At 39.0% G+C, this 27,612-nt stretch overlaps 2 protein-coding genes across 10 annotated transcripts in view; one reads left to right on the forward strand and one right to left on the reverse strand.

The window, feature by feature from the left end:
- LOC115061500 (polycystic kidney disease protein 1-like 2) overlaps nucleotides 1–12,749 on the reverse strand; it is a 28,321-nt gene extending 15,572 nt beyond the window's left edge. For 3 of the 4 annotated variants that reach the window (XM_029529849.1, XM_029529850.1, XM_029529848.1), the window contains exons 1-25: nucleotides 12,353–12,749; nucleotides 11,827–11,985; nucleotides 11,553–11,735; nucleotides 9,970–10,080; nucleotides 9,354–9,495; nucleotides 8,317–8,546; nucleotides 7,966–8,156; nucleotides 7,170–7,374; nucleotides 6,951–7,087; nucleotides 6,697–6,844; nucleotides 5,623–5,806; nucleotides 5,273–5,405; nucleotides 5,027–5,171; nucleotides 4,431–4,757; nucleotides 4,134–4,276; nucleotides 3,849–4,031; nucleotides 3,369–3,506; nucleotides 3,029–3,175; nucleotides 2,557–2,681; nucleotides 2,029–2,146; nucleotides 1,806–1,937; nucleotides 1,154–1,267; nucleotides 947–1,061; nucleotides 666–856; nucleotides 355–585 (exon numbers count right to left, since the gene is read on the reverse strand). In XM_029529849.1, the coding sequence (XP_029385709.1) occupies nucleotides 355–585; nucleotides 666–856; nucleotides 947–1,061; nucleotides 1,154–1,267; nucleotides 1,806–1,937; nucleotides 2,029–2,146; nucleotides 2,557–2,681; nucleotides 3,029–3,175; nucleotides 3,369–3,506; nucleotides 3,849–4,031; nucleotides 4,134–4,276; nucleotides 4,431–4,757; nucleotides 5,027–5,171; nucleotides 5,273–5,405; nucleotides 5,623–5,806; nucleotides 6,697–6,844; nucleotides 6,951–7,087; nucleotides 7,170–7,374; nucleotides 7,966–8,156; nucleotides 8,317–8,546; nucleotides 9,354–9,495; nucleotides 9,970–10,080; nucleotides 11,553–11,735; nucleotides 11,827–11,985; nucleotides 12,353–12,668 (4,248 nt within the window). In that variant the 5' untranslated portion in view covers nucleotides 12,669–12,749. The remainder of the gene's footprint in view (nucleotides 1–354; nucleotides 586–665; nucleotides 857–946; nucleotides 1,062–1,153; nucleotides 1,268–1,805; nucleotides 1,938–2,028; nucleotides 2,147–2,556; nucleotides 2,682–3,028; nucleotides 3,176–3,368; nucleotides 3,507–3,848; nucleotides 4,032–4,133; nucleotides 4,277–4,430; nucleotides 4,758–5,026; nucleotides 5,172–5,272; nucleotides 5,406–5,622; nucleotides 5,807–6,696; nucleotides 6,845–6,950; nucleotides 7,088–7,169; nucleotides 7,375–7,965; nucleotides 8,157–8,316; nucleotides 8,547–9,353; nucleotides 9,496–9,969; nucleotides 10,081–11,552; nucleotides 11,736–11,826; nucleotides 11,986–12,352) is intronic. The other variant, XM_029529851.1, reaches the window with a different exon arrangement.
- A 3,328-nt stretch (nucleotides 12,750–16,077) lies between these two features.
- Nucleotides 16,078–26,894, forward strand: LOC115061501 (alpha-1,6-mannosylglycoprotein 6-beta-N-acetylglucosaminyltransferase A-like). Of its 6 annotated transcripts, none has more exons than XM_029529854.1 (18): nucleotides 16,078–16,316; nucleotides 16,858–16,962; nucleotides 17,266–17,344; nucleotides 18,200–18,382; nucleotides 19,094–19,152; nucleotides 19,752–19,841; nucleotides 19,959–20,024; nucleotides 20,107–20,283; nucleotides 20,884–21,053; nucleotides 21,238–21,366; nucleotides 22,900–23,033; nucleotides 23,146–23,279; nucleotides 23,447–23,587; nucleotides 23,921–24,067; nucleotides 24,230–24,343; nucleotides 24,500–24,574; nucleotides 24,676–24,833; nucleotides 25,237–26,894. In XM_029529854.1, the coding sequence occupies exons 2-18, from the start codon at nucleotides 16,879–16,881 to the stop codon at nucleotides 25,253–25,255; spliced, it is 1,959 nt and encodes a 652-aa protein (XP_029385714.1). In that variant the 5' UTR covers nucleotides 16,078–16,316; nucleotides 16,858–16,878; the 3' UTR covers nucleotides 25,256–26,894. The 6 variants fall into 6 exon arrangements, with proteins under 6 accessions (XP_029385714.1, XP_029385712.1, XP_029385715.1 ...); XM_029529852.1 differs by having other exon boundaries at nucleotides 25,181–26,889; XM_029529856.1 differs by lacking the exon at nucleotides 16,078–16,316 and having other exon boundaries at nucleotides 16,901–16,962; nucleotides 18,337–18,382; nucleotides 25,181–26,887.
- Nucleotides 26,895–27,612: the final 718 nt, after the last annotated feature.

The following is a 27,612-nucleotide window of genomic DNA, read 5'->3' on the forward strand; positions in this document are numbered from 1 at the left end:
GATCTGTTGTAACGAAATTCTTAAATGAGTTACACATTTTTTTTTTTTTCTTCGACAACTTAACATGGGTTCTTGTGTGAGTAATGGTGACTCATTTACATATGAGACACCATCACTAACTCTGACCATCAGTGACTTATTTACCATCGGCGTGGGCAGCTGTGGCTGTCTAAAGGGATGAAGTTTGATTCTGAACTCACTTCTCTTCTAAATAGTTATCAATGTTAACATTGGCTCTATAGCAACAGAAAAATGTGCAAATATCTTATGACTCAACTCACTGAGTTGTGTGATGTAACTGTGAAACAGAACACTTTGGGCATCTTCTCTCTATTATTTATTTATAGTGAGTACCTTGGCTGTGTCTTGGATGTCTTTTCGTCGTGCCCATACAAGCACCAAGAGATAAGCTGCAAAAAGTGAACCCACAAAGCACACAACCACAGGATTCTCAGCAAAAGTCCCAAAGAGCTCAGCAGAGCGTGATGGGTCAATAAGGTTGGGAGTGACAAAGAAAGAGCTCCCAAAGAAGGTGAGGTGGTTGCAGAGGCACTGGGTGAAGAATTGTGTGGTCTGAGGACCAACCTTGAAAGACAGCATATTTATTCTTACAAGATCTTGGATGTATCACTGTATATACTGCTGACAGACTGAACTGTACTTACCCTGCATCCTGTATCGCTCCAATCCAGTGTTGATTCATTCCAAAATTTGCATGCAGCAGTGAATGAGGTGATTGATAAACTGGCATTAATGGATTTTATTCCTGGACCTACAATGGGCCTCACTACAAGATAATGCACTCCTGTGTTTCCCTTTAAACTCTTGGGGTCGAGTAGCCAGGTGTATCGCTCCTCTGTATCAGACAGAGTGCAAAAGTACTGAAATCATGCTTCAGGGCATTAAGGGATAGAAGCACTGTTTGCAGCATTAGAAAAAACATTACCTTCTGTATTTCCCTGGTGAGGCATCTCTGTCATTGCTACATACTTTGTTGTAGTGGGGTAGCTCAAATAGCCAAGGAACAGTTTGAAGGGTAACGGGTCCTTTGAAGGTACCATCTTTAAAATGTAAATAACATATCTGTAGCAATATTCCTTTTTAATCAAACAAAAACTTTTCATTGGAGTGGAGATAAAACATGCTACTGAACCTTTAACACCAGCGTGGAATCAGTTGAATGAATATCAATGACTGTTGTGCTAAAGTTTCCCAGATCGAAAACTGAGGTTTCCACTTGCTCTCCAATAGGCCTTGGCAATAGGATCTGTATGCCAGGAAACATGCCAGAGAACAAATCCATGCAGGTGTTATGCCAGTATGCTTTCTAGTATCCTCATTTCTTGTCCCTCTGCTTCTAAGAATTATTGGCTCACAAGCTGAGTCTTATCAGCATGACTTTATTTAATTAGTATCTGAGCATCAGTGTATGTGCTCATGAATTTACAGTCATTTAGTTCCAGCTTAGTGTCCTCAAAAACAGGTTTCCTTCAAGTCATGTGTTTACAGTACTCACTGCAATTACTGTAAAAAAAAAGTCGAATTTTTGATGTGTGAAAAATAGCAATTTGCCATCAACAACAACCAGTCCAGAATGAACAATATCAACATAAATCAGATATGTTCGCCACAGCCTACTGAAATAGAAATGGGACATTTCTTTTGCCAGACCTTTGAGGTATATTTTGTGTATGTGTGCGCATATGCATATATATATATATACACACACACACACAAACACACACACACACATACAGACTAATATAGTGCTCTTCTTATAGATGCTCCACTGCCTCTGCACTCACCTCAATTTCCTTGCTCAAATTCTCCACAGAGATACTGGAGCCATCTGTTTTTGTAAAGGATAGAGCAGCAATCTGGCCACTAATGTTCGCTCTCTCATTCCAGGAAAATGGATTGTTATTTAAACTCAACATCTGTAAAGTAAAGAAAAAATAAATAAAGAAGAAACTGACTGAAAATAAATGTCACTGAGTGAATTTGCATCTGACACTCTTCCTAATTTACTCGTATATCTACTGGTTCCTCTGAAGGAAATATGTTGGAGGGTAGATCTGGGAGAGAAAATGTGGAGCTGGAACTGTTGGGAATATTTACATCCTTTTGCAATCTCCCTGGTGTCATTCTGTAAGAAAATACAATCATATTAAAAACCAGTGCTAATCTTTACTAAGCTTACTCTGCCCTCAAATCAACCTTTGTGAAAGCTGTTAACGCTAACACTGGCTATGTTGCAAAAGCACAATCGATCAAGAATCAAGATATACAGGATTTTAACTGGATCAAGTAATAAAGTTGAACATTGTATCTGACTGTGAAACAACAGAAAACAGATCAGCCCCATTTGTACTGATAAGTGGATTTTGTTTCTTTACAGCCTGGTGAGCTCTTTTCCTGTTCTAAAATGAGATTAGTGTAGAATAATACCCCTCACACATAGGTGTGAGGGGTATTAAGTCTGAAATCAATTGAGTTTTGAACTATTACCTTGTTGGTCTGCTTCATAGCTTGTACATTAGCAGGTGTTGAACTTACCTGTTGACCAAAACACTAATATTGGCGTGTTGGATTGTAATTGGCTCTGCGTCAGGATCTTTAAATATCAATAGTGCACTCAGTGTGTTGTCTAGGGCAACAAGAAGGGAATCACTGATGTTTTTCTGCAAGATAAGACAGCAATTATGACGGGCGAGATTTTTGTCAGTCATCTGCAGATTTAAACAAACATTTACATTTGCAGTGAGTTGAACAAAATTCCCTGACAGTAAAACAAACAAAAACAAAAATTGGTAGTACAACACTACTTTATATAGTACCTGTTTTGGTTAGAAGTAAATGGAAAACCAATTGAGACATTAAAAAAATACTAACCCTCACATACAGAGAGAGAGGCATTTCGAGCAACGAATACTCCCAGAACATAAATACCATTCACATTGTATTTGGAAATCACACAAATCACACATCTCAGTGGTAACAGCAGAGGCCATAAGGTTAAATGACTCACACTGGAAGAATAGCTCAGAATAGTGCTTATTCCTTCCACAATGTTGCTAGCTGCAGTGTATATTTCTTTGATATTTTCTTCACTGTTGTCCAGATCCAGGTCAAGGAGAGATGCACTCAGGTTGGCAAATAATAATGAAGCGTCTTCCTGCAGGTCAATATCACACAATCTCAGATACAATTTTGAGGAGTATAACAGTTTTAGGTCATCAAGGACGATCCTACACGTATGAATCACAAGTTATAGATAAATTAGCCATGTCCTGGCTATTCAACGATTCATTCAATGATTTACTGCTGCTGTAATTTCTTGTTTTTATCCGTGGAGGGGTTAAACGTACCTGAGCAGAGGAGCTGAGTTCAGTGCCTCTCTGGACGATAGCAGTAAGACTTCCAGCGACCACCTGAACTTCTTCTGGGCTGTTGACAGGAACCTTTTTGACTGTGTCAATCATTATGTGCAGCATCTCCTCACGAAGCTTCAACAGACAATTATTTATTTGTTATTTCTCGTTTTCATTTCTCATATACTAGTACAATATCAGTAAACGCACTGCTGTTCCGGTGCATACGTCAAGACGACATATGGAAGATGGTGATGTTTAGTTTAGGCAGACAATGCAGTCAAGCTATGCCCAGTTCTGGCTAACAGCCATGGCCGTGGCCATACTGCAAAATCCAAGATTTGTAATAGCTTCTGTTTTTGACTTAGTGGTCGGGACTGAATATGAGGATTTCTTAATAGTAGTATAATAGTTTATAATACTGAACAATGTGACAAAAACTGACAAAAAAGGTTCAATACCTATGGCAGATAATACCTTTTGCCTGTAAACCTTTTCAGTTTTATTATATTGATCATTAACTTTCTTGGAAACAGTGTTGACGATTTGTCCCACACTTTCTCCTGACAGCAGGCCTTGTTTCTTCAGCTCAGTCACACCATTGTCCAGCAACATCTTAAGACCATCAACTGACTCGGAGTCACCTGTGCAATCCTCCACCTGAGGAGAAAAAGACTTTTCTTACAGTTGTGTCATGGAAGCGCAGCACTTAGGCCCTGTCCTGTAGACATGCCCATTCTAAGTATCATGTTTGTGACCAACCTGAGTTATTATAGTAGTGCTAACGACAAAACTTTTATGTTTAGCAGTTGCTGTTATCATCAGCTTGTGGTTAGAATGGTTCTTGCCAAGTGGAAGGAAGACAGATTTCACTTCATTTTTTTTGCTGCAACGCAAATGTTTCCCTGTCAATAATAAAGGTTATTGGTTAAACTAGTAGAATAGACAATGAATTCTTATGTAAGCACTAAAAAGTGTAAAACACTGTAGTATTCAGTTTAAATCTCGCATTCTTAAATGGATGAGATCAGATCAAATTAGCAAACGTTGAGTACTTACCCCCAGTCTTGAAACAATAGCGACAATGAGGACAGGGATCGACAGTCTTGCAAGTTATACTAAAAGCAGTAAAGATTGTTCCATTGGATGGTGATATGCTACATGAGAAGCTACCAGGACTCTTAGTGGTTAATGGGGAAGTAGCACGCTTGCTGGTGGCAATGGTCTTGATGACAGGTTTGCTGGTGAATGTGTTAGGTCCTTTAGCACCAGAACCAGAAGTGATTGTTGCGTCTTCTTCACTGTGTTCACCTGGCTTAGGAGATGGCTTTCCCGTAGAGGATGATGTCTTTATGGTGTATTTAGAGTAAAAAGTTTGATTGCCACCTTTTGGATAAAAATAAAACAATGACATGTAATTTTTATTGTGTCATAGAAATAAAATCTGTGTTTTGCAACAGCTTGTGAAGTTTAATCAATAAAAAAAATAAATTAAAAAATTTAAACTGAAGCTAAATCTCAAGTAACCATTTGTTACATTGGTGCTACTGTCCTACTGTCAAGCTACTGAAAATTCATTGAGCTGGAACCCAAAACTCACCTTGACAAGAGAATTTTAACCTTAAATACTGTTATATTGACTAATGTATACTCACCATAAGTTACCACCACAATTAAATCCTCATTTTTAGAGCCTGCCAGGGCAAGATACTGCAATTTCACAGTGTATTCAGTCCCACCATTCATTTTCTCTATAAGGGGCCTCTGCATTTTACTTTCGTAGCAATTCTTTGTCTCTTTCTGTCAATAAATGTACATGTAAATCCATGTCAAATCAATTGTAAATGTGTATTTTATCATTTGACAAACTTACTATTTATCTTACAGTTTAACAAACTTACTGGCCATTTTTTGCTGTCACGTGGGTCCTCAATGTTCCACACAACTTCTGAACACAAGTCTTTTCTCTTGCAATCCATTTTAATTTCTGTATTTCTATTTTTTTTTCTGTCACAGCCTCTAATGCAGCTGAGACTATGGTACAAGGAGTGCACATATAATTTAGTTAACACACTATCAGTGTCTTTGCATGTAAAATTTGGGATGTAAAAAAAAGTAAAAAAGTTTAGATTAGGTTTACGTTTATGTATGCATGATTATCTAAACTATGTTCGATAAGAAAGAACAAAAACACTTTATGTTCTAAAATGAGTGAGAATGCAAACAGATGAATTTCAGAAAGATCACTTACCTTAACCAATTTTTGTTACCAAGCCTCGGGGTAAGAGTGATGCATACCGATTTCTTATTTTTCTTGTCATCATCCTCGATCACATTAAAATCATATTTATAAAATTCAAAAGGATCTGGTAAGCAGTTTTTTTCAATGGTGTAAACCAGTGTCTGAAATTGTCCTTGGCATTTACAGGGGTTTTCTGTGGATCAACATGGAACATAGGTATAGTGATGAGTTCAATGGGCTTATACAGAACATCCATCCATCTACCGCTTTTCTGTTTCTGGGTCGCGGGAGTGCTGGAGCCAATCCCAGCTCACATTGGGTGGCCAGTCCAAGTCAGGGCCAAAACACACAGACAGACAGAGACCAACAACCACTCACACTCAGACCTACGGACAATTTAGAGTCACCAGTTAACCCAAACATGATGTCTTTGGACGGTGGGAGGACACCAGAGTACCCAGAATAAACTCACACAGGCAGGGAGAGAACATGCAAACTCCACACAGAAAGGCCCCAGAACCGACCCTGTCACTTTCTTATTGTGGGGTGACAGCGCTAACCAGTACGCCACCGTGCTGCCTTACACAGAACACTTAAGGCAAATTCTTGGTTTGCAAAAAATTGTGTTGATAGTGATAGTTATGGATACCAACTGATGAGCATATGAGTGAATTAGATTATGTTAAAAGGAAAACTACCACTGTGCTGAAGTTTATGTGTTGGCCTGTCCTTGATGCTATCAAAGTTTAAGCTAACCATAGCGCCTCTGTCCTGCTGTTAATTTGATGAAAGAGAATTGACACTCAGTTGCTATTGTTCAACACTGTGCTGCTTTTCTAAGACACACAGGGCAGAAAGGCTATGCAAGATATGCAGTTAAACTGCTTGTGTCAGAGCAGAAAATTAGCTGCTGAAGACTTACTCTGCTGGAGCGAATGTTAGCCTAATTACCAAGCCAGCTCATAAAATATCCCAGCGGAAATTTGGAAATCAGAAAGATGAAAAAATATGCTGAAGCAGAGGCACAATGTTTCATTCTTGATCTCACTGAGACTTTTTAAGTGAAAAAGCGGAGTTTCTTACTGCATGTCCAATGGTAACCATCGTCACCGTCAGTTAGCTTGGGTTCATCTGTCATGTTGAGCGTGATCCTTTCCAGTTTACTAGATACTGAATGTACAGGTGTATGGATTTCTGCTGGAGTTCTGACAACTCTAATATGGCTTGTTTGCTGAAATCAGACAACGCGTTTTTATTAATAATCCAGCACACAAGATGGGAAGTGTTTTTCTGTGCAATGGACTGATACTGTTGCAAGAAAACTGTAGGCAATTTACCTGTTTCTTCTTTAAACTGATGTAATTGTCTTTAAGAACATTTTGAGCTGAATTCTTCATACTTAAAGAAAACATATCCACATCCACTTCCTGGGACGAGAATACATTTTTCGCACAGAGCTCCAATTGGACAGTTCCTATAGCAAGACACTGCTTTGAGCACAAGTTCCTAATTCATCATTTACACTGTTATTCCACCTTTTGCTGTATCTTCCATACCTCGAGCTGGTTTTTTGAGATGAAATGTCCCTTTCCTCAGATTCATTTCTCTGCTTTCATAGACTGAGTCGTCTCCTGTCAGAGAGAAGATGAGCACCACAGGCCATCCCCTTTCAAGGGAGACGGCAACAGTCATTTCTGCCTGGTCTTCCCGCTCTGCCAACACGGAGACCTGAAGCCCAGCTACCTCCTCAAAAACACACAGCTGCAGAATATTACAAATTTGAAAACAGTGAGTCATCAAACGTCCATTGTGAGACAACATTGAGACAATGCTCTCAGTTTGTAATGACCCATGGTGGTCTTAAAAAAAGTGCAGCCTGACAACATTATACCCATTTCTATCTTTGCACAATGAGCTGTTATAAATCAAATAAAATAGAAAAAAGAAAAAAACTTAATCAACTTAATAAAGTGGTTTCACTGCAAGTTTTCATCGTGTTATTGGTAACAGCATGAATGATAGAAAGTTTAAAGCAATGCACCAACAGTGCCACAGAAAAAGAGGAATAGTGATAATGCTTATATGGGGATGTAATTGTATTCAACATGGAAGTTCATCCACCATGTTTGTGTGTTTGCAGATATGCTGCTAATTGTCTGGTATGATGCTATGAATCAACTTGAAATTATCAAAATGTTGACCCCAGACTTTATATTTTAAATGTATTTTGTATTTTAAATAACGCTACCACAGCCACAACAGAAAGATCAAGGAAAGTGAAAAATGCAAGGTTTTTGTGTTATTACTATATTGACAGGAAACAAAGTTTTTATAAACATTTACTCGATTTACCTGCAGGTCCGTGGAAACATCAGGGAATGTGACGTTGTTAGATGCGTTAATGATAAGCTGATGGCAGCCAGGTCCAAGCTGCCTTACCACGTCAGGAGTTACTGTAATGTTATGGGGAACATTTCCTCTGACCACAGACAAACCAGATAATACCACTTCATCATTCTGGATTCTGTAGGTTACATTTGAACCTCCGGAGGAAAAAATATTGAAATGCATTACTGAGCAAGCAATTCAACCAATATATCTGGGAACAGAAAATGATTAAAAACCAAGCACAAAAAACTGAAACTTTAAAGCAGTGACAACATATTTGACGGGAGGAATAATGGATTATTTTCATCTACCTACCTGCTTTAACTTCTGTTTGAATTTTAAAAACGTCACCATTAAGGGCTCTGCAATAACTTGCATTAAATGACAGCTTTCCGGAATAGCAACCTGTGACACTGAGCCCCGTGACAGGCTCGAGGATAGTAATTGTTCTCTGAGCTGTAATGTGTGTATCATTGCTGCGGCATTCAACTGCCACAACAAATGAGCTTGGATAGGTGTACTGATGTACCATAATGTTCTCCAACCTGAGAAAAAGGCACATTCAGAAATAATTTGACATTTCGCCTTGCTCTCACAAATTCCACTCACCTACTAGAAAACAGAACTATTGTTTGATGATGCAAATATAACTGAAACTATACATATTATTGATCAGATGTCTGGCTATTGTTTTGTGAATGGTGCGAGTTATTGGTTATATATAAGTTATTGATTAATGTAGCTAAAAAAAACAAAAAACTGTGCATTTACTTCTGTGCAAGCCCCTGTGAATGTACTTGCCGAAACACTATATATGCAGTCCAATAAAATAAGCATCTTATGTTCAACAAATGATGGGGTGTAATCTGCAAATATATAACGCATTTCCTTTAATAGCAGCCTACATTCTAATAGATCTCTACTCATAGCAGGGTGCATTGGCAATTTGAACAAACATAAGCCTCTCTCGGATAAACGCGTGTTATTTTCCCTCCAGGAAAAGAGCTAGCCTTGAAAAGCTACCTTCACTGTGATATCTGATACCCACACCTGTACAAGCATGCATCATTTCAAATACACACACAGCAAGCTGACATGGCACCTGTCTGGGGCACGAGCTAGCCAAGAGAAAGTGCTGCTGTATGCAGCATTGAATTCATTAAGTAGGGGCCGCCTCTCTAAGATAAGCCTTCCTTCTAATGAAGGCCTTGTATGCTCTGCAGTACACTAAATAAAAGCCCCTGGCACCACAAGTAGACGAAATGCTATATTTACAAAGACACACACATTATTAGTATCGTTACTATTTTATTTCAAACTCAGATAGTGAGTCTGTGAATTTCAGTACTCACCCGGGTGAACTGTCCAGATAAGTAACCCTGCCATCTCCGGTCCTTAGCCTGCAGCTAATATTCCCCGACGATAAAGTTAAAAGCCACTTAATGGTGATATTGTCAAAAACAGCAGCCACAGTGCTCACTGTCAGTTTGAGCCCTGAGGAAAAAAATTACCAGATATGTAGGGATAATTCTATAAGCAGCTGGGTTTTATTATAACAAACAAGCTCCCCAGCATATTTTGGTTTAGTTTGTGGACACAGGATTGGACATGACCAGTCAGGGTGAGGCTGCTGTGTGTGGCTACTTGCTGATAGTGCTTGGTGTTGACTATGGCTGTAATAATGCACTCAGTGCTTCCCTATATCTCCAGAGCATTTTGGAGGCTACAATAAACTGTTAATGGTAAGCCACAAGATGGACAAGGGACAACATGTAAGACAGATAAGAGTTAGCAATGACGTCTCTTTCCATAGGTGTAGACAGCTCTTGGTGAGGAAAGGAATGAAGTTTGATGTTGAGTTTTGGGATGACAAACACTCAAACTTGCTTGTGTCGACTGAATGTCGAAAATATGATTCTTTCACTTAAGATATTTAGAATTTAACTGATCAAAAATAGTGAGACTGACCATTCTTGCAGTGATAATCCAGGGACAGGTAGCTCCCCAACTCAGGACAGGGTTCATCAAATGATTTCACAATGTCCGCCAGCTGGCAAGACTGACTGCCGTGACAGTGAGCTGGAATTACATATTACACACAGCAATAACACTCATTCAATGGAATGCTTAATAAAGGCTTACTTATTTCGTGTTCCACTGAAGATGGTTTGTGCACAGACAGCACATACTATAAATATTAACAATATGTTAATGAGTCAACAATAGCGCAACCATTAATTTACAAAGTCATCAGTATTCATCTTCATTATCATTCATGGACAGCACTTGCACAGTGTTTCTAACATAAGCACAGGAAAAAGCACTTCACACTCACCCACAAACACTAACACAGGCCTTGTCCTGGTCATGCTCAGTTTGATTGCCAGAGCTGCAGAACCTCTACTGGCCTGTTTGCAATGTCATATAATCCCGCTGTTTTTATCTCCCCAAGCATTGGGGAGGGTACGCGGTTCCCTTACATTTTGGGGGAATTGGGAACAGACAGGAATCAATCTGGAAGCCAGGACATTACTGCTTTCCCCTTACATATCTGGTTGAACAAGTTTAGGGAGACAACTTCCAACCTTTCTGGGCCTCTGAATCATTCTCACTACGCTATCATTGGCATTAAGAAACAGGATTTTGTGGAATGTGGATTAGGTGTATGATGTGAATTTTCCCACGTCTTGGTTGACAAACTATCGTGATATGTGAAAAAAAAAATTACTACCATGTTACATTATATGTAGGTATTTTGTCTATTTAGAATAAAGCAGCTTCAAAGAAACCTGTTAGATGACTGAAAAGGTTAAAAAAATAAAATAAAATAAAAAAAAAGTCACCATATACAATTTACTGTGGGAATAATGAAATGGAAGTAGGTGTGGCTTTGCTTTTGGAATGCATGCAAACTCTGAACCTTTTGTGAGTGTGAGTGTGTGAGTGTGTGTGTGTGCACGTGTGTGTGCACGAGAGAGGAGGAGAGCATTGGTGGCAGGATATGCTATGGTTACCCATTGCTTGCTGGGAAAACCTTTAGTTCCCTAAGTCTTTGGAGAGAATGAGTTAGTTTATAGTTAGTCTGCTTCCATTATGCTTGTCAATATTTGCTCAAAATAGATTGATATCTTTAACGTGCCTTTTGGGCTATTAAACTAAGCTTTCATTGTGTGTCCTTCTCATGTAATGGTCCCAGGGAGACAATATGTGCTTTGTCCTTCATAAATGCGTTCAATTCATCACAGGTTTCATCCATGTAGAACCTTTTTGGTGACTTGAGCGTTTGTCATCCTACCCATTAATTTTTTTTTGTGTTGTTCAGCAGATTAAATGAAAGGAAGCATTGTGAAGCTAGGAGCTGTTATTGTGTAGATCTGATGGCTTTCCTGTTGGTGATGGTTTAGGTAAAAAGAGATGAAAGAGAAACTGATATCCATCATTTCACTCATGCAGCATAAAATGTACACTAAAAAACAGACATCATAAAAAGGAAATAATTTTTGATTTTTCTCAGTTTTGATTGCCAACAGAATGATTTGAAAATGATTTACCTGCAACTGACGTTCCAACATCCACCCAGCCACACTGCGTGGCTGTTGTTGGTGGGGAGAACGCAGCCCGACAATAATGAACGTTTTTTCGACCGTAGAAGCCACTATCTATAATCAATACTTGACCAGAACCACACTGCAGAGTTGTTTGAGAACTTCTACACACAATGAATCTCCCAGACTCTGGGGAAAAATACAAAAGCAACACAAAGTGGTAATTCATCTGGCAGCTATTCACTGAAATGGTATGTGTAGCATTTGGTTTAGTACGCACCAAACTGGCAGATAAAATGTAGCTTTTTGTTGCATTGTGTTGTGGCTTCCCATCGGAAACCTGAGTTTTTTAAGATGTATCCACAAGCTGCTCCTGGCTGTGGGTTGCTCCCCCAGTTAGAGTAAGTGATGGGTGAACCATCCAGCCAAGAGAGAGCGCCTGGGGATAGAAGAAATACACTGAGCTGAATAGTACTTTGGAGTGAGAAATATTTTATCTGAGGTGCTCACATTTGTACCATGGCCTCAAAGGTATGTCCTAGCAGTCTTTGGTTTTCTTTGGCATTTATATTTACATAGATTTACAGTCAATCAGTCAAATAATGAAGCTGCATGTATTACTTTTGTTTCTTCACTATGTGGCCATGGGAACTGCATCAGTACAGCATGCATCATCATCAATATCTGAGTATAAACTTATTTCTGAAGACATGGGCCAACATAGAATAAACTGCTCACTGAGACTCTGTCCCTTCACTCTCTTGAATTATGATCGTTGGCTGCATTTCACATTTTTCTGTTCTTACCTTCACCAGGTGCAGATTCTGAATTTGGAGAGATGGGAGGTGCTACTCCAAGCCACATGTCCTCTTCGGGGTCCAGATATTTCTGAAGGAACTGTTGGGTGTCTTTATTTGGAATAAATGCTAGGTGTCCTCCATGCTCCTCACACCAAGCTTCAGCACTGAAAGAAGACTGTCGTTGGGCCACTAACTGATAGCAGGAGCCTCCAAAGCCCATCTGGTATTCTGGGCATGAAACTGTAACCCTTGACTCATCGTGATTTCTTGCTGCATGGCTGTGAGTCACCAGGATCACCAGCTGCAGAACTGTCCAGAGCATTTTTTCTGTTTGAGCGTCGAAGATCAAAAGTTAGTCACATCTCTCCCATTTAACTTCTTTAAACAGATGCTGCAGGTGTAAAAGAAGTGGCTTCACCTCCTCATCTTATGCACTCACACACTTACCCTGATTTTAAATGGCTGTGACGTGTCTTCCATGTAACACGCAACGCTCTCTTTTCAGTGGAACATTGTTTGCTTTAGAGCCAGGCCTTCTCTAAACCAATGAATGGATTGCTTTTGTACACGGACAGAGCTGCGGAGGGAGCGCTTATTTGTCTTTTGCTGTACAAATTAAATAGCTGTTTCACATTTTAAATTTGTCACACTGCAAAGCTCACTTCCTTGTTGGAGATGACAAGTTATCAGTAGTATGTTACTTTTAAGCAGTAAGTTATAGAATTTATAGTTAGCTCTTTCAAAAAACAAGTGACTTAGTCATGGAGTTACAGTATTATAGCTAGTTGCCAGGGAAAGTAACTATAACATTGCAACTTTTTTTTAATGTACCAGTAGTTTTGAAAATGTTGATTTTTCTTCCTTTAACGAAACTTTAAATTCAGCTGTTCAGTTATTTTGAATAAAAACTGAATGTTATAAATATTTTTTTTTAATTTTTTGAATGAATGAAATACAGACCGAACAGTTTTTCTCTTTTTTCTCTGTTTTTCTCTCCACTTAGCCGTGGCTGCCGCGAGCAAGGAAAAATCCCAACCCCGTCTTTATTCTATAGGCTAATTATTCATATAATATAATAAATAAATATAAGTCAGGATCAGAGTTGATTTATTGTACAGATGATTAAGCGTTTTTAAACTGAACCAACTAAAGCAGACGTTTTGCATTCAGAGGTTTGAGGTGGAGTTGCAGGGTTGAGTGGTTTATTTGTCTGATTGAATGTAACCGCTGCGCAGCAATCAGAAAAATGCTGGTCCCTCGCTTCATTCACTCTCTAGATCTCTCGACCACAGCTGCTAATGACAGCATTCATATCGCCACTCTTCCTTTGCAACTATGTTGTGGTCAAACGTGGAATTGGCTCAAAATCTTTTGAGCTGTATTTCAGTATTAAGCTTCCACCTACTGACTTCAGCTGTGACGTACATTTCACGCAAAGCGTGAATCTCACGCCCCGCGAGTGAAGTGACCACTTTAGCCAGTACCAACTGTAACGTTTTTCTTTCAGCTCACTGTTTTCCCATCCACTACTTTGCAGTTTTGATCCACCTTTGGGACTGTCCTCTTCAGACACAACAGGCAGCTTTTTCAGTCAATGACAGTGAATAACTGTCAATACTAGTACTGATGAGACGAGCTGGCAGACATAGTGGAGCATTTAGAGGCTCAGTTGTTGGTTGAGCCAACAACTTTGCTAACAATGCATGAGTGAGTGAGGTAAAAGTTTTCATTAAAAATAAACAACAACAACTGATGTAACGAAGTTGTGTAATCTTTGATGTGATTAGGGTGGTAATTTCGTATTCAGCTGACTATTGTATGGTGCAGTATTGTATAGTGCAGCAACAACACAATCTAAAGTTGGTTCCCTCAGGGAGGAGCAGAACTCAGCCCCAGGATCGTGCCAGGATTACTGATGGCTCTTTCACTACGCGTTATAGAGCCATAAAAGCATCCATGCGCCATCCAGTCCAAAATCTCACTCGCTCACTCATCTTCTACCACTTATCCGTTTCTGGGTCATGGGGAGTACTGGAGCCAATTCCAGCTCACATTTGCATTTGTCAAGGTATTTCCAGGGAAGCAGGGGAGCTACTGGCTGAACAGCTTGGGCTTTTGAGTTCCTGATGGAAAATGGAAGTAGATCTGTGTATGAAAGGCATGCAAAGCCCCTCACCATTCTGCACCAGCTTACTGTAAAATCACCTGGAGCCCTTTCTTACTGTCCTGTCATATTGGTGACAAGCAGGTGTGTCATGATTCTTCAAATCCTCAATTAGATTTGTTTTTGATTTGAATGTCATGATTTGATTCAGTCCTTACATCCTTCCTTAGATCCTTTCAACACGAATGGCACTGCCATTGTTTCATTTAATCTAGTTTAGAGTGACTGGTTTTATGCCACAATTACTCATTAAATTCTTGAATTTGACCCTTGTGGGACCTACAACATGTGAACAGGACTTTGATCCTCCCATGGTGACATTTACTGACCTGCCACCTCAATATCAAGTACAATCAGGTATAATATCAAGTCCAATGGAGTGGTGCAGCAGCTGGAAGAGCATGTGATGATCAACAGAAGTGATTTGATAATGGCCGTTTTTAAAGCAGATGGCCAGCCTGAAGAGACAGATTTATAACTGTAGTGATCAGGTGACTGAGGGGAAAGATGTGTTATTTGAACAGAGCTGTAGGAAAAGGGTTGAGGGCAAAGGTAGGTGATTTCTTCCTCGTCAAGCTGAATGACTTCCTGAAAACAGCAGAGCCGCCTCAAATTACCAGCCTGTGGGATGACAGCTGGATTAGGCAATCCCATTAATGTAATAACATTAGGTTTGATGGGAGCAAATTAAAATTATGATATAAAGTCCCAACTAACAACAGCAGAAAGAATTATGAGGCAGCTTAATTTCAGAGTTTTATGTGACTTTCTGGCCTCCATTGAACTTTTATTCAAGTAACAGTAAAATAATTTTAGCTTTCACAGTTTTGGGGGGATGCCGCCATTAAGATGAATAGCTGGCCAGATAGACATCTCATTTATTCCTGAGGGAAATTAAGGATTCAGGATACAATGAGGCCATAGGAGGGGATTCAGGTGACAACATTCTCATTTCTTGAAATGTGGTTGTTGCTAAATGTGTTTAATGCACTGGCTTTGATAATGTCCACCTCTTATCATAGCTCAACAAAATAGAGGACTGCTGGTCCAGTGCAGTGACGACCAAATAGTATCTGGAGTCATCCGCAGTGACTCCATGCAGGTGGAACAGCGTGCCAACATGCTGGAACACGCTCTTCTTATGCTCCAAACATGCTCAGTTCGAGGTCAACAAAGTGGCAGGACGAGGAAAAACACAAGAGACCAAAGCTCCAAATCCAAACTGAAACAAGGAAAGCGTAAACCACGCCCCCAACTCTCAGCCCTGCTGGGTGAGAGGTAGAGCCATTATAGTCCACCACACAAGCACATTTATGTCTAAATGGTCATCATAATGTATCTTGTTTGTTTAATCTGTAAGAAATGATAGATGTAATGTGAGTTGGGTTTATTTACCATACTAGACCAGCAACTTTAGGCTTGTGTCCAGAAGCCTCAGAAAAAGATCAGCCCACACAGGTGTAATGTGGAGGGGAAAAAAACATGCACACCAAACGACTTCCTTGTTTGGTGCGCATGTTTCACTTGGCCTTTGGTCTCTGCAGTTGTGAGATATGATAAATAATACGGGAAATAAGATTTAACTGCCTCTGTTATCATTGCCCAGAACAATGAGCTGCCACAAGTATCATATTGTGAGGTTTTAATGACTGCATTGATGGCACAGCCCCATGTGACCCAGCCCAGGGGAATTTTGGCAGCAGTCAGTAAGTTCCAGTTCGAGATTATTTTTTGTGTGGTGATCACTGTTCGGTGAGCATACAGCCTTTAATCCTTCACAACTGCAAACTAATTAATAGAACAAAGGTAAGTGTGCAACTTTTTTTGTTCTTTAATTCTTCTTTGATAATTGAAAAAAACGTTGTATGTGACAATGAATAAGAAAAGGGTTATTTTTGATCATCAGACCACCACACTATTCTTATATTATTATTCATATGTTTTTCTATCTCGATAGTCACATAAAAAAAAACCAAAATCTATAATGAGAAATAATTATGAATGACCTAATACACTGTTTACATACTCAGTTTAGTCACTTTCATGAGGAAGTAATGAAAAAGTCATACCTTCTGGCAAACACAAAAAAAAAAACTGCAAGTGAATCTGAAAGGAAATCAAAATTTTTTGGTAATAACTTTATTTGCTTTGTAGTTAAATTCTTAAATTCCCCAGTCTACTTATCTCATGACTTTATATTGTAAAACAACAACAAAAAAAAATAGCAGCATTGACAGGATTATAATTTCTCTTGCCTTTCTCACTTAATAGCACAGTACCTTTCAATTAAATGTATTATTACTTATTTCTGCTTGAAATTGGACACACCATTTCCCCCACAATCTAGTGCCACCTGAATAGTTAAAAGATGAAGCGCATCCTGTGGAGGACAACGTGTGTGCTGATGGGCATTGGGTTCATCTGGTGTCTGAGTTTCTCGTATATCATCCTGGTCTGTATCTCATTTGTCCATTCATGTCATGTTCTCTCAACCCATCATACATACAGTACACAAGCTAAAGCGCTTAGAAATCCTGAGCTAGCTACAAATGAATAAACCTTTCTCCTTCATTATAGGACCCTCCTTCCTTGTAATGTAGACTCGCTTTAACGCACTGATATATTGGATACTGTTATATTTAGGAGCCTGTTCTGGTTTGTTGTGTGTTTACATTCAGAATGGTTGAAAAATAATTTTTGTTACACGCTGGTTGTGGGTTTAATGTTACGTCTTTTGTATTTTAATTGGCTATAGAGCAATGCTGACCAGGAGGGCATAGTTGTGAGTGGTTACAAGAGGTGGAGCAGTCAGACGTGGAAAACAGAGACTCAAGGTGAGAAAGAACGCAATTAGATGAGGCAGATGAAAAAAAAAAAAAATATAGATGAAAGAATGATTCACTCTTGAGACACAGTGTCATTGCAAATTGCACCCTGTCTGAAAGCACATACTTCAGAATACTTTAGAAAACACCACACCCATGTTTGTGTTTTTACACTCAATGGAAATGTGTTTCTAACCCATAGTCATACATTCGAAAATATCTCTCTTATCTGTCGCTGCTGAGAGAAAGGTGAAACAAAACCAGGATATCTCATTCAGTTCAATGGATTTAAGTAGTTTTACCACTATACAGTAATGTGCACGCTTGCTTTGTTGCAGAGGCATGAAATATGTTGGCGTGTGTCATGTGTGACCAGTAGAGCCACACCACTCTGGCTCTAACAATGTGTGAGCACTTTTATCTGATTGCCGTTTGTATCAGTATCAGTCATCAAGTTTTTTTTTGTTTCTTCTCTACTGCTGCATAACCGAGATGGTGACAGTTGACCATTACAATTATAATTTTTTCCTAACAGTTATGGGCCCAGTGATTTTGCATATGGTCAAATATAGCTTACAGTTGGAAATAGCATTCACATTAGCACCAGTCATAGCTGCTTGGGTGAGTGAGCTCTGTAGAAACACACAGTTAAATATCATATATTTTTTTTTTATTTTATTTTTTCAGTCAAGTAGCAATATGTCCAAGAGTCTTCTCAGGCAATATTCAATAACTGAATAGTCCAACTAAGATCATACCATGGCTGAGTGCTTCATATATGTACAGGTTATTTAAAGCAAATGAATAATTTTACAACTCTCTCTGTCCTAATCCTTCTGCCAACTTCTTTGGAGGAATACAAAGATGAATTACAAATGCTCCAGATTAAAATGGAGCAAGAGAAAGAAAAAGGAAAAGTGAATGATGAGCTGATCAAAAATCTGCTTTCTGAGAAATCCCATCTGCAACAACAAGTGGCTTACTTTGAGAATCTCCTCAAGCTGCAGGTGAAAACAACAGAGGAGGCGGTCCCACCACCCAAAACTGGTAAATGATAACTGCATTCACATGGTGCTTGCTTTTAACAAGGAAAAACATTAACTTGAGCAAGCGGACTGAGAGAAAAGCAGTTACGTTTTTATCAATAGGTAAGTGATGAATTCAAAGGGGATATAGATGAACAAAGGGCTAAATGGCACCAATGGTCATGGTACCTCTGGACCAGAATACAAAGCACATATGAAGTAGTTGGCAGCATTTCTTGTTATCATGTCAATTTAACAAGAACGAATGGCAATATCAAAGTCAAAGAGACAACTGTAAAATTGTCATATCCTAAAAATAAAAGATTTCAAGGGCAACCAGCTCAAAATTTTAAATGCATAGAGATAGGCTGCACTGTGAAAGTTAAACTTTACAGACATCTTAAAGGGCTTTCATGGCATTCCTTCTTTTTTTTTTTCTGTGCCGGAAACAAATTAACAACACAAACATATTATTTATGTACACTATGATTTGGATGAGCCTTTGTAAATTAAAACACTTTCTAAAGCAGCAGGTGAAAAATAAGATATCTTTCTCTATATGTCTTGAATGATAAGTAAGGGCTTTAATGAATAATGCAGTTATACTGCAGAACTAAATCTCACTAATTGAACATGTTTGGAAATGGCTTATTCAACAGAAACCACATGCCTGTCTTCAGGCTTTGAGCAAGACATTTCAAGAAGCGACTGAAATATGATTTTCTTTGCTCAGATCAAGATTGCTCACTGCCGCCATTGGAAGGATATCCGCACTGCCTGCAGAAATTGGAGGTACCGTAATTTCCTTATTATTAGCCGCTACTTTTTTCACACACTTTGAACCCTGTGGCTCAAACAACTATGTGGCTAATTTATGGATTTTTACAGGTAAAAATCATGCCGCCAAAACATTAAGCATCACATCAGACCAATGAAATTCCCCAACAGGTCACAGTGGACCAATGAAATTGTTCGCATTAAATTAAACGCACCCACACTAAAATCTTCAGATCAGGCATTTATTTTGCGCTTCATGCACACAGCCTTATCATGGAAAACAACATGCACCATGCACCATGCAACAAAAGGCGAAATCTTTCTGTGTCACATAATTCTTCCTCCCATATTTCCAACACCTGCGGCTTATAAACAAGTGCGGCCTGTTTTTCTTTTTAAATTTAGTGCGTCTTATATTCAGGTGCACTCTATAGTCCAGAAATTACGGTAATCGTTTTTCTTTACCATTGCCATGGCTACTGTATCACTGAAATTGTTAATCAATACTGTGAGCTGTATTATTGTGTTAATCGTCAGCGTGTATGTGTTTTTGTTTGTGTGTTTTCTTTGTTTTATTCTATTCTGGTCATCTGTTGCTGTTGCTGTTGCCCCAGTGGATGAAGGCGAATTGGAAGACTGACTTTTGCTATAGTGTTTACGGAGTGAATGGATCTTTTTGCTCCATCCTCATCTACCTCAGTGAGGTACCCACTGCCGCATTAATACCTCACAACATAGTCAATTGGAAATGCACAAAGATGAAAATCTTTGTGTGATCATGTCAGTCTGTCTGCTTTTTCATATTTCTGTATTGTGTTTAGGTAGAGTCCTGGTGTCCCATGCTTCCAGGAAGAGCTGCTTCCTCAACCCAAGCCAAAGCCTCTGAGGTACAGAAAAAGTCATAGAAATCATGTTTGCATGTTATTTTCCTGTATGCATACGAAGTCAGTCAGCCATCCAATTTTTTAGGAAAGCGCTGACCCAATGGAGGTACGACAAAGTTTAGAAGGCCTATATCCATCTCTGAACAACAGACGCCAGTTCCGCTGGATTCAGCAAAGAGTTCAAAGTATGGAACAGATTTGGATTGAGGCTGGACGCTCTCTCTCAGCCAAATATAACCTCACAGGGCGGAGAGCCAAACAGGTAAGGAGCCCTCTCCCCTTGCTATGCCCATCAAATTTCCCATTCATGCAGTACACAAACGCTGGGTCTATACTTCAAGACAGATGTAGACAACAGCACACTTTAAACAAAGTGTGTGACATAATACTGAGACTAAAGCTGGCCCACATTTCTCTGGCTCTTATTCAGAGGACAGCAATAAAGGAGCAGCTTTATTCATTATTTTTCAACATTTGAGAATGATAACATGACGATGATGGTAAACATAACAACATCTGGATGGTACACTCTCCCTTAAGAAAAGAAATAGAGTTGCACAGTTACTAACGACAGCCTCAAGTCAGAGAAAAAAAACTACTACCACCTATGCTATAATGTTGAAAAATTATAAACTGGCCATAGTTATGCAGCACCACAAAAGTAATCATAATTAATGTGACATGTGGGTTCTATTACTGGGCTGGTGGAGCCAGACATAATTTGTTTTTGGTTGAGCAGATAATGTAGTTCAAAACAAGTTTGGTTTGTTTTACTTCCTATTTGGATGCAGTCAAATATAGTTTTATTCATTCGAAAAGTCATCCATCAATTTTTCTTTTCTTTTTTTTCCTCCCCCCACAGATCCTGGTGCATCCTGGTGCCTTGACAGATGAATCGGGTTTTAAAATAGCAGAGGCTGCCTTCAGTGGTGGACCTCTGGGGGAGCTAGTCCAGTGGAGTGACCTCATCGCTACACTTCACATCCTTGGTCACAATCTTTACCTTTCTTCCTCCACATCTAACCTCAAGTTGTGAGTACATATGCCTACGAAACAAAGCTTTTGTTGGTGATTGTTGCTGTCAGCGTCAGTGGTCAATGTTAGAAGAGGACAACATTTAGAGTTGTTGAATTTGGCTAAACAATACTAGCATATAAACAGAGCCATGCCCTTTTTTAAAAAGAGGAATGGTTTTTAACTGTTTCTGTCTTTCCAGTTTTCTAGGGATTCAGGATGGCGGTTGTCCACCTCGTCAACCAATAGTGGAAATCGACCTGATCTATACAGATATCATTGGGTTTAAACAGTTTGAGAAAGTACACAATCATTCCGTTATCAAATACAGGTGAGAATCAGGATCCAGGTCTTGAACTGTGCACAATTCAATAAAGTAAAAGTTCTGAGATCCAAGTTTATCTACATAGTCAGGCCAGTGTCAAACCAGCAGACAGGATTTAGGAAGAGGCAGAAAAAGGTTGAGGCATAGGGGTAATTCCAAAACAGGCAAGAGTAACGGTTAGGATCGAAAACCACACTCGCTCTGTAAGTTTGGCTTGGCTTGCTAAGCCAGTTTTTTTACATGCTGGGACACGGAACAAGATGAACTGCATTTTAAATGAAATCATCGGGTTTTAAATAAGGAGGGAGTGCAGAGAAATGTAATGTGATGTCCAAATCCAGTGTATGATAGGTCCCAATGGTGAGAAAATATATGAATAAACAAACAATACATTAAAAAATAAACAAAAGAAAATTGATCACATCATACAAATGTGGAAGAGCAACAATAAGTTTTGGATAGGAATATAAATTTAAAAACAAAATTGCATCATATGAGGTAAGGCGAAGAGTAGCCCAGGAAACAGCTTTAGGGGGCAAATAATCAGATTATAATGGGATTAACTCCAATTAATTTATTACAGTTATGCATAAACAAAAACAAACAATTCAATTTAAAAAGTATTTAAATAACTCACCCCGTGACCTGGAAATGGATAGGGTAAAAGGTAGAAGATGAGTGAAAAAGATGAATGAAAAAACTGTATGGCATCTAATATTCATGAACTTCATTCAGCTCGGAGTTTTCATTAAATATTTACTTGGAGTTATCAACATGTTCCATTACTTCAATGAAAAAATCAAATATCAAGATTAGATTTTGTAATGGAATTATTGATCTGCAACCTAGATCATAAAAAAAAAATCTTTCCTGCACATCCCAGAGAAACTCTAGCAGTCTGAGGAAAAACCTGTTGGGTGCGATCACAGATTTTCAGTTAGTAGATAGAAGGTTGCCAACGTTAATTAAAATGAAATAGGTGCGAGTTTGGAACAGCATGCAGCGACACACCCACTTTGCAAGGGAGACATGATGACAATGTTCACATGTGTTTTCTTATTATCTGTACATTTAGCTGTACTCTTGACTGCAATTGAAATTGACAGATTTTGTTCACATATTGAAATATTTAAATTCTGCATACAATACATTATACAGTATGTCCAAGAGGTAAGATGATTGGCAGAACCATGACTGTTAGCCAGACCTTATCATCCAGCATCAGTGTGAAACTTCACTGATGATTTTCTTGTAAAGTGGGAGTCCGTTAAAAATCAGTCAGATTGTAGGAAGCCTTCATTTAACTGTGCAGGCAACTATAGCAGAGAACTTGGGACTGTGGATTTGGAATAAAATGTCCCAAAATTTGTTAATGTTCAGCCGCCCCTGTACATGGCTTGTGTGCCCAGTGTGCTCATAGTACACGCCATCTAGTGTCAGGCTTTTATGATATTTCCTTTCAGCATTTACTTTTGCAGTTGGTGTCAGAGTCGGTTTTTGTTTGTGAACTTTATGTATATGTTTCTGCATGCTGTTCAGATGTATCTTTCGTGTGTTGGATTCTTTTGGCACTGAGCCAGACTTCAACCATGCAGTTTGGGTCCAAAAGCACAACCTTCAAGGTCCGTTTGGCGGCCTCAATCTGATCCCAGCGCAGTTCTACACTATGTTCCGTATGTCTTGGTCTTGAACTATTACATTGGCAAAGTTTCTGACTCACAATACAGTTTGTTACTTGGTCTGACATTTTTCACTGTAAGATATCTATTCTGTTACTGTGATCAGCGCACACACCAGACAACACTTTCCTGGGCTTTGTAGTGGAGCACTATATGACCTCAGAAGAAAAGAAGCAGATCAGGTCTAGTCAGAGAAAACAACAGGCTCTTGTCTATGGCAAGCGTGCCATGTTTTGGAAGGTAACAATAACATGATCATTGCAGAAAATGGTATAGTTAAGATGTTGCATAAATGTTGGCTCTTTTCAAAAAGTATTTATCAGCAGGTGTTTCACTCAGATTTCCTTGCCAAGAGGGAGGTGCAGTATGATTTTTTACTCAATGCTTCCTGTGCTGTTAACCTGCAGGGTAAAGAGTCTTATTTAGACAGTGTCCACAAGTACTTTGAGGTCCATGGGACAGTTGATAATTCTCAAATTCCAAGTTACGTGAAAAACCATGGCATTATCAAAGGCACTGAGATACAGAAACTGCTGAGAGAGAGCAAGGTAAGTGTGATTCTCAAGTTCCCTCTCAGTTTTTTTCAACTTTGGCATTAATTGCATATTTTATTATTTTATTTTTTGCAACAAACAGACAATTATTGATGGAATTACATCAATTTATATGCTTGAAATGTTGATTGTGTTTATATAAATTCAAACTCAAGCCAAAATAAATGTTCATAAGTTGATATCTACTTTCCTCACTGTGTGTGCTTTATGTAAAATGACTTAATGAGCAGCTGAGTGTTAAGTGACTGGTTATTGTATTGGTGTTGGCTGGCACCGTGTGGTGACAGTAAAGAAGTGCAAGAGTTTAGCATCATTTGTCTCTTGCAGGTTTTCGTTGGGCTGTCTTTTCCATATGAAGGCCCGGCCCCTCTGGAGGCTTTAGCCAATGGCTGTGCTTTCCTGAATCCCAAGTTACACCCTCCAAAGAGCAGTCTGAACTCAGAGTTTTTCAAAGGAAAGCCCAACACCAGAGAGGTCTCTCAATCACATGATCTACTGATATATTTAACTGGTGGACCTTTGTCAAACTAAACACACTGTGCTTAAATCATTTTAACACAAATCAAATTAATCGGCAGCAATGAATCAAGTGCTGATTGTGGCATGTTAACTGGTTATCTGTTATCTGTGCTGTAGGTGACATCCCAGCATCCCTATGCTGAGGCCATAGGAGAACCCTATGTATGGATGGTAGATATGTTCAACAAAACAGATGTGGAGAGAGCGCTCACTGCTATACTCAATCAAAATGTATGGTCAGGGTTAAGTAGTGTACAGAAAGTCTAAGAGCTACCTATTTCCCAGAAATTGCACTGTACCTAACAGTACTTCACAATATTATACTGCTGTTTAAAGTTGGCTATTGTAGTCCACTTGTGTTTCACTTGTTTTACTTTTTCTTCACAGATTGAGCCCTACTTGCCCTATGAGTTTAGCTGTGAAGGAATGCTTCAGAGGGTTAGCGTCTTAATTGAAAAACAGGTTGGAGGAAGAAAATAATCCTCTTAGAAACTTTAGATCACTCTTTGTAATAAAGATTGTTTTCTATATACATACTCATCTTGTTCTCATTTTTGCTGTAGGACTTCTGCTCAAACACAGTGAGCTGGCCACCAATGAGTGCACTTCAGGTGGTGCAGGCAGAGCCAGGCACTTCCTGTAAACAGGCATGCCATAGGAGGGGCCTTATATGTGAACCTGCCTTCTTCTCACATCTAAACAACACAAGAAATCTTTTGAAGTAAGTACACACGTGAATCAAGAGATATAGAGCCTGATTTGCTGACATCTTCTTATGTGTTTATTGTTTGAAATTACGCAGTATGTTGATAGGGACTGAAGGGAATCGATATGAACACTCTAACAGGTTGTTCTGACTTATTTTTCCCTCATTCAACAACATTAGTGGTAGATCAACCAAATGTGGTGCGTGAGCTGTCCATCTCTACAGCCTGACAAGTTCTGAGCTTCTGTTGTGTCAAAAGCTTTCATGTCCACTTCCATATCTAAAATGATCCATCACCATTTGAATTAAAGAAGTTTCAGATTTAATATACAGCTGATGATGATTATATCCTGTTTTTCCAGCTATAGTGTAGATTGCCAGACATCAGAAGTTTCTAACAGTTCCCTCGTCCTCCCAGCCTTCAACCACACGACTAGACACTGTGTGCTCCAGTCTGATCCTCTACTCTTCAGCTGTGTGAGGTCAAGCCAGTCTTTGACTCGCATCTGCCCCTGTCGAGACTACATTAAGGACCAGATAGCCTTATGCAAGACATGTATCTAGCTGCTGCTCAATTAACCAGTCGGACTGTTTCAAAACAGCAGCAGAGACTTCATTACAACATGCATTTGATAACACCTGCCGTGGTTGGTCTTGAGTTTCAATTTCCGTACCTCATTGTTGAATGTTTATTTGCAGCCACTTTGGCTATGTGGCATCTTCACACTGACTTTACACTGAGGTGTAAAAAAGCCAGGCAGTACAGCTTTCTTGTGTGATGAACAGGAAGGGAGAACAGCAATATTTTCTATTACTTGTTTATTACTCTCCAAATTGCTGCTTGGTACCTGTGAATTGTGATGAGTGAGTGCAGCAAGGTTATCCCCACAGTGTTGTGTGTGTTTCTGCTGGAGTTTATGGAGTTTATACCAGGTTTCACACATGTGCAGTCGTAACTGTAGGATTAGCATTATAATAAAAACAATCAACACTTTAGCCTCTAACAGACACAGCTCAACGCCTGAGGAGTTCTGTTCTGACACAGTCACTTCCTTCAAACATTCTGAGTATTGGCTATCTTTGGTTTGCATCTGTGGATGCAAGATTTTAAAATCACTGTAGCTCTGTGCTCACTAGCCCTGTGACACTCAGAAACAGCATTGATGAGGATGTAACAACTACTAACTACAATAAAAACAACAACAACAACAACACCAACATTATAGACTCTTGGATTAACCCTGATGAAGTCAATATTTTCCCTGATAAGTTGAGAGAGACTGATATACAAATAAATGATTTCAGTTGTTTCCTAGTCTCACTTGTCTTCTTTTCCTTTGGGAGTCTTTAGAACTTCACTTGAATTGATAAACTTCCTCTTACCCATTTATATTTGTCTAATTCTTGGGAAATTTAAGAGCTGTTGCCCTTATCTTCCTTATTTACATATGATTTAGTAGTGTATACTGGGCATGACAAAGTTGAAGTGCTTCACCTTGTACTCTCTCACAGTTTCTATGTTATTCCCCTTTGCCATTTACTCCCTTATAAAGAAGCCTTCTTGAGATCCTTCTTTTTTGTTGAGTTTTTTTCTCCACTCTGCCTCCATTAATAAGTACTTAGAGTTGACATAGGTCAAGACAAAATAGGGTATATGTGGAGTCTATTACTATGTATCATATGAATGTTACCCCTTGGGGCAAATCTTCTGTTACCACAACAAGATTTTCCATTTCTATAAAGACGATTGTGTGTATTGTTGTCTTTTGTGTCAGGTTTCATTTTGTGAACCAAGAGTCTGTAATAGAAATAGAATATAACAACACCAAATTATATGTCTCATCAATTAATACATAATAATCCCTTCACTACTTTGGGCACTTTATCCATTTATGTTTGTAAAAGGCCTGCAGGGACTTAAAAGGTTCACTCAAGTGTATATGTGAGGACAGCAGGCTGGAAACAGAGATTCATTTAAAATAAAAACGACCCTAATGTGGTTTCACTATAATGTATGTGTTTGATATTTGTTTGGGAACTGAGATAAGTGCTGTTGAACTGCTCATTTAAATGAAAAAGAATTAGCATCTTGTCCCCAAATGATTATTTTCTCACACATCAGATAATCTGACACTGTCACCTCCTGCTTGTTGTGACTATCAACTAGTAATTATCATCTTCCCTAGTCAGTTCATGGGGGGGTGTGGGGGGGGGGGTTCAGAGGTGTTCAAAAAAAGCTCACATGTGTATGCTGAATAAGCAGGATAAAACTTTATTAATCAATAAAACTTTACTCTTTGACAAAGAGATGTCATTATTCTGTTACATAAATAGCTGGGGTATACATAATCTGTAATACCACTGATATCATTACTGTACAAACAGACAAATAATAGCCATTTCAGTTACACAATACCATTTGTTTGTATGTTTGTATGTATGCGTACAGTATATGTGTGTGTGTGTGTGTGTGTGTGTGTGTGTGTGTGTGTGCGTGCAATGCATTCCTAACCACTGAAGCTGGTCGGGTTTTTATATGCCCATGCAAAGCCTAGAGCAAGTGGTTAGTATTGCTATCATAATTTTGTGAATGTAACTAAATTGAATGGTTTAATTCCATTTACGGGGCAGGAACATCAATCAGTCCATTTATCAATGCAGCTAAAAGACAGCAAATGTAAACAGACCAGACATGTGGTCTCAGTGATTTGGCACAGTTCGCCGAGCTGCTTTCAAATGATGATTTCAGGTGTGCGGTTTTATATTTGTGCAGACGATAAATTGATGTTCAGAA

The sequence above is a fragment of the Echeneis naucrates genome, chromosome 21 (assembly GCF_900963305.1).
Source record: "Echeneis naucrates chromosome 21, fEcheNa1.1, whole genome shotgun sequence".
NCBI classification, from domain to species: Eukaryota; Metazoa; Chordata; class Actinopteri; order Carangiformes; family Echeneidae; genus Echeneis; species Echeneis naucrates.

What these genes read in the sequence shown, in the direction of transcription:
- LOC115061501 (XM_029529852.1), top strand. Translation starts at nt 16,879, where the DNA reads ATGAAGCGCATCCTGTGGAGGACAACGTGTGTGCTGATGGGCATTGGG. An exon ending in ACTGCCTGCAGAAATTGGAG is followed by an intron (nt 19,153 to 19,751) that starts GTACCGTAATTT and finishes CTGTTGCCCCAG; the next exon opens with TGGATGAAGGCGAATTGGAA. An exon ending in CATTCCGTTATCAAATACAG is followed by an intron (nt 21,367 to 22,899) that starts GTGAGAATCAGG and finishes CATGCTGTTCAG; the next exon opens with ATGTATCTTTCGTGTGTTGG.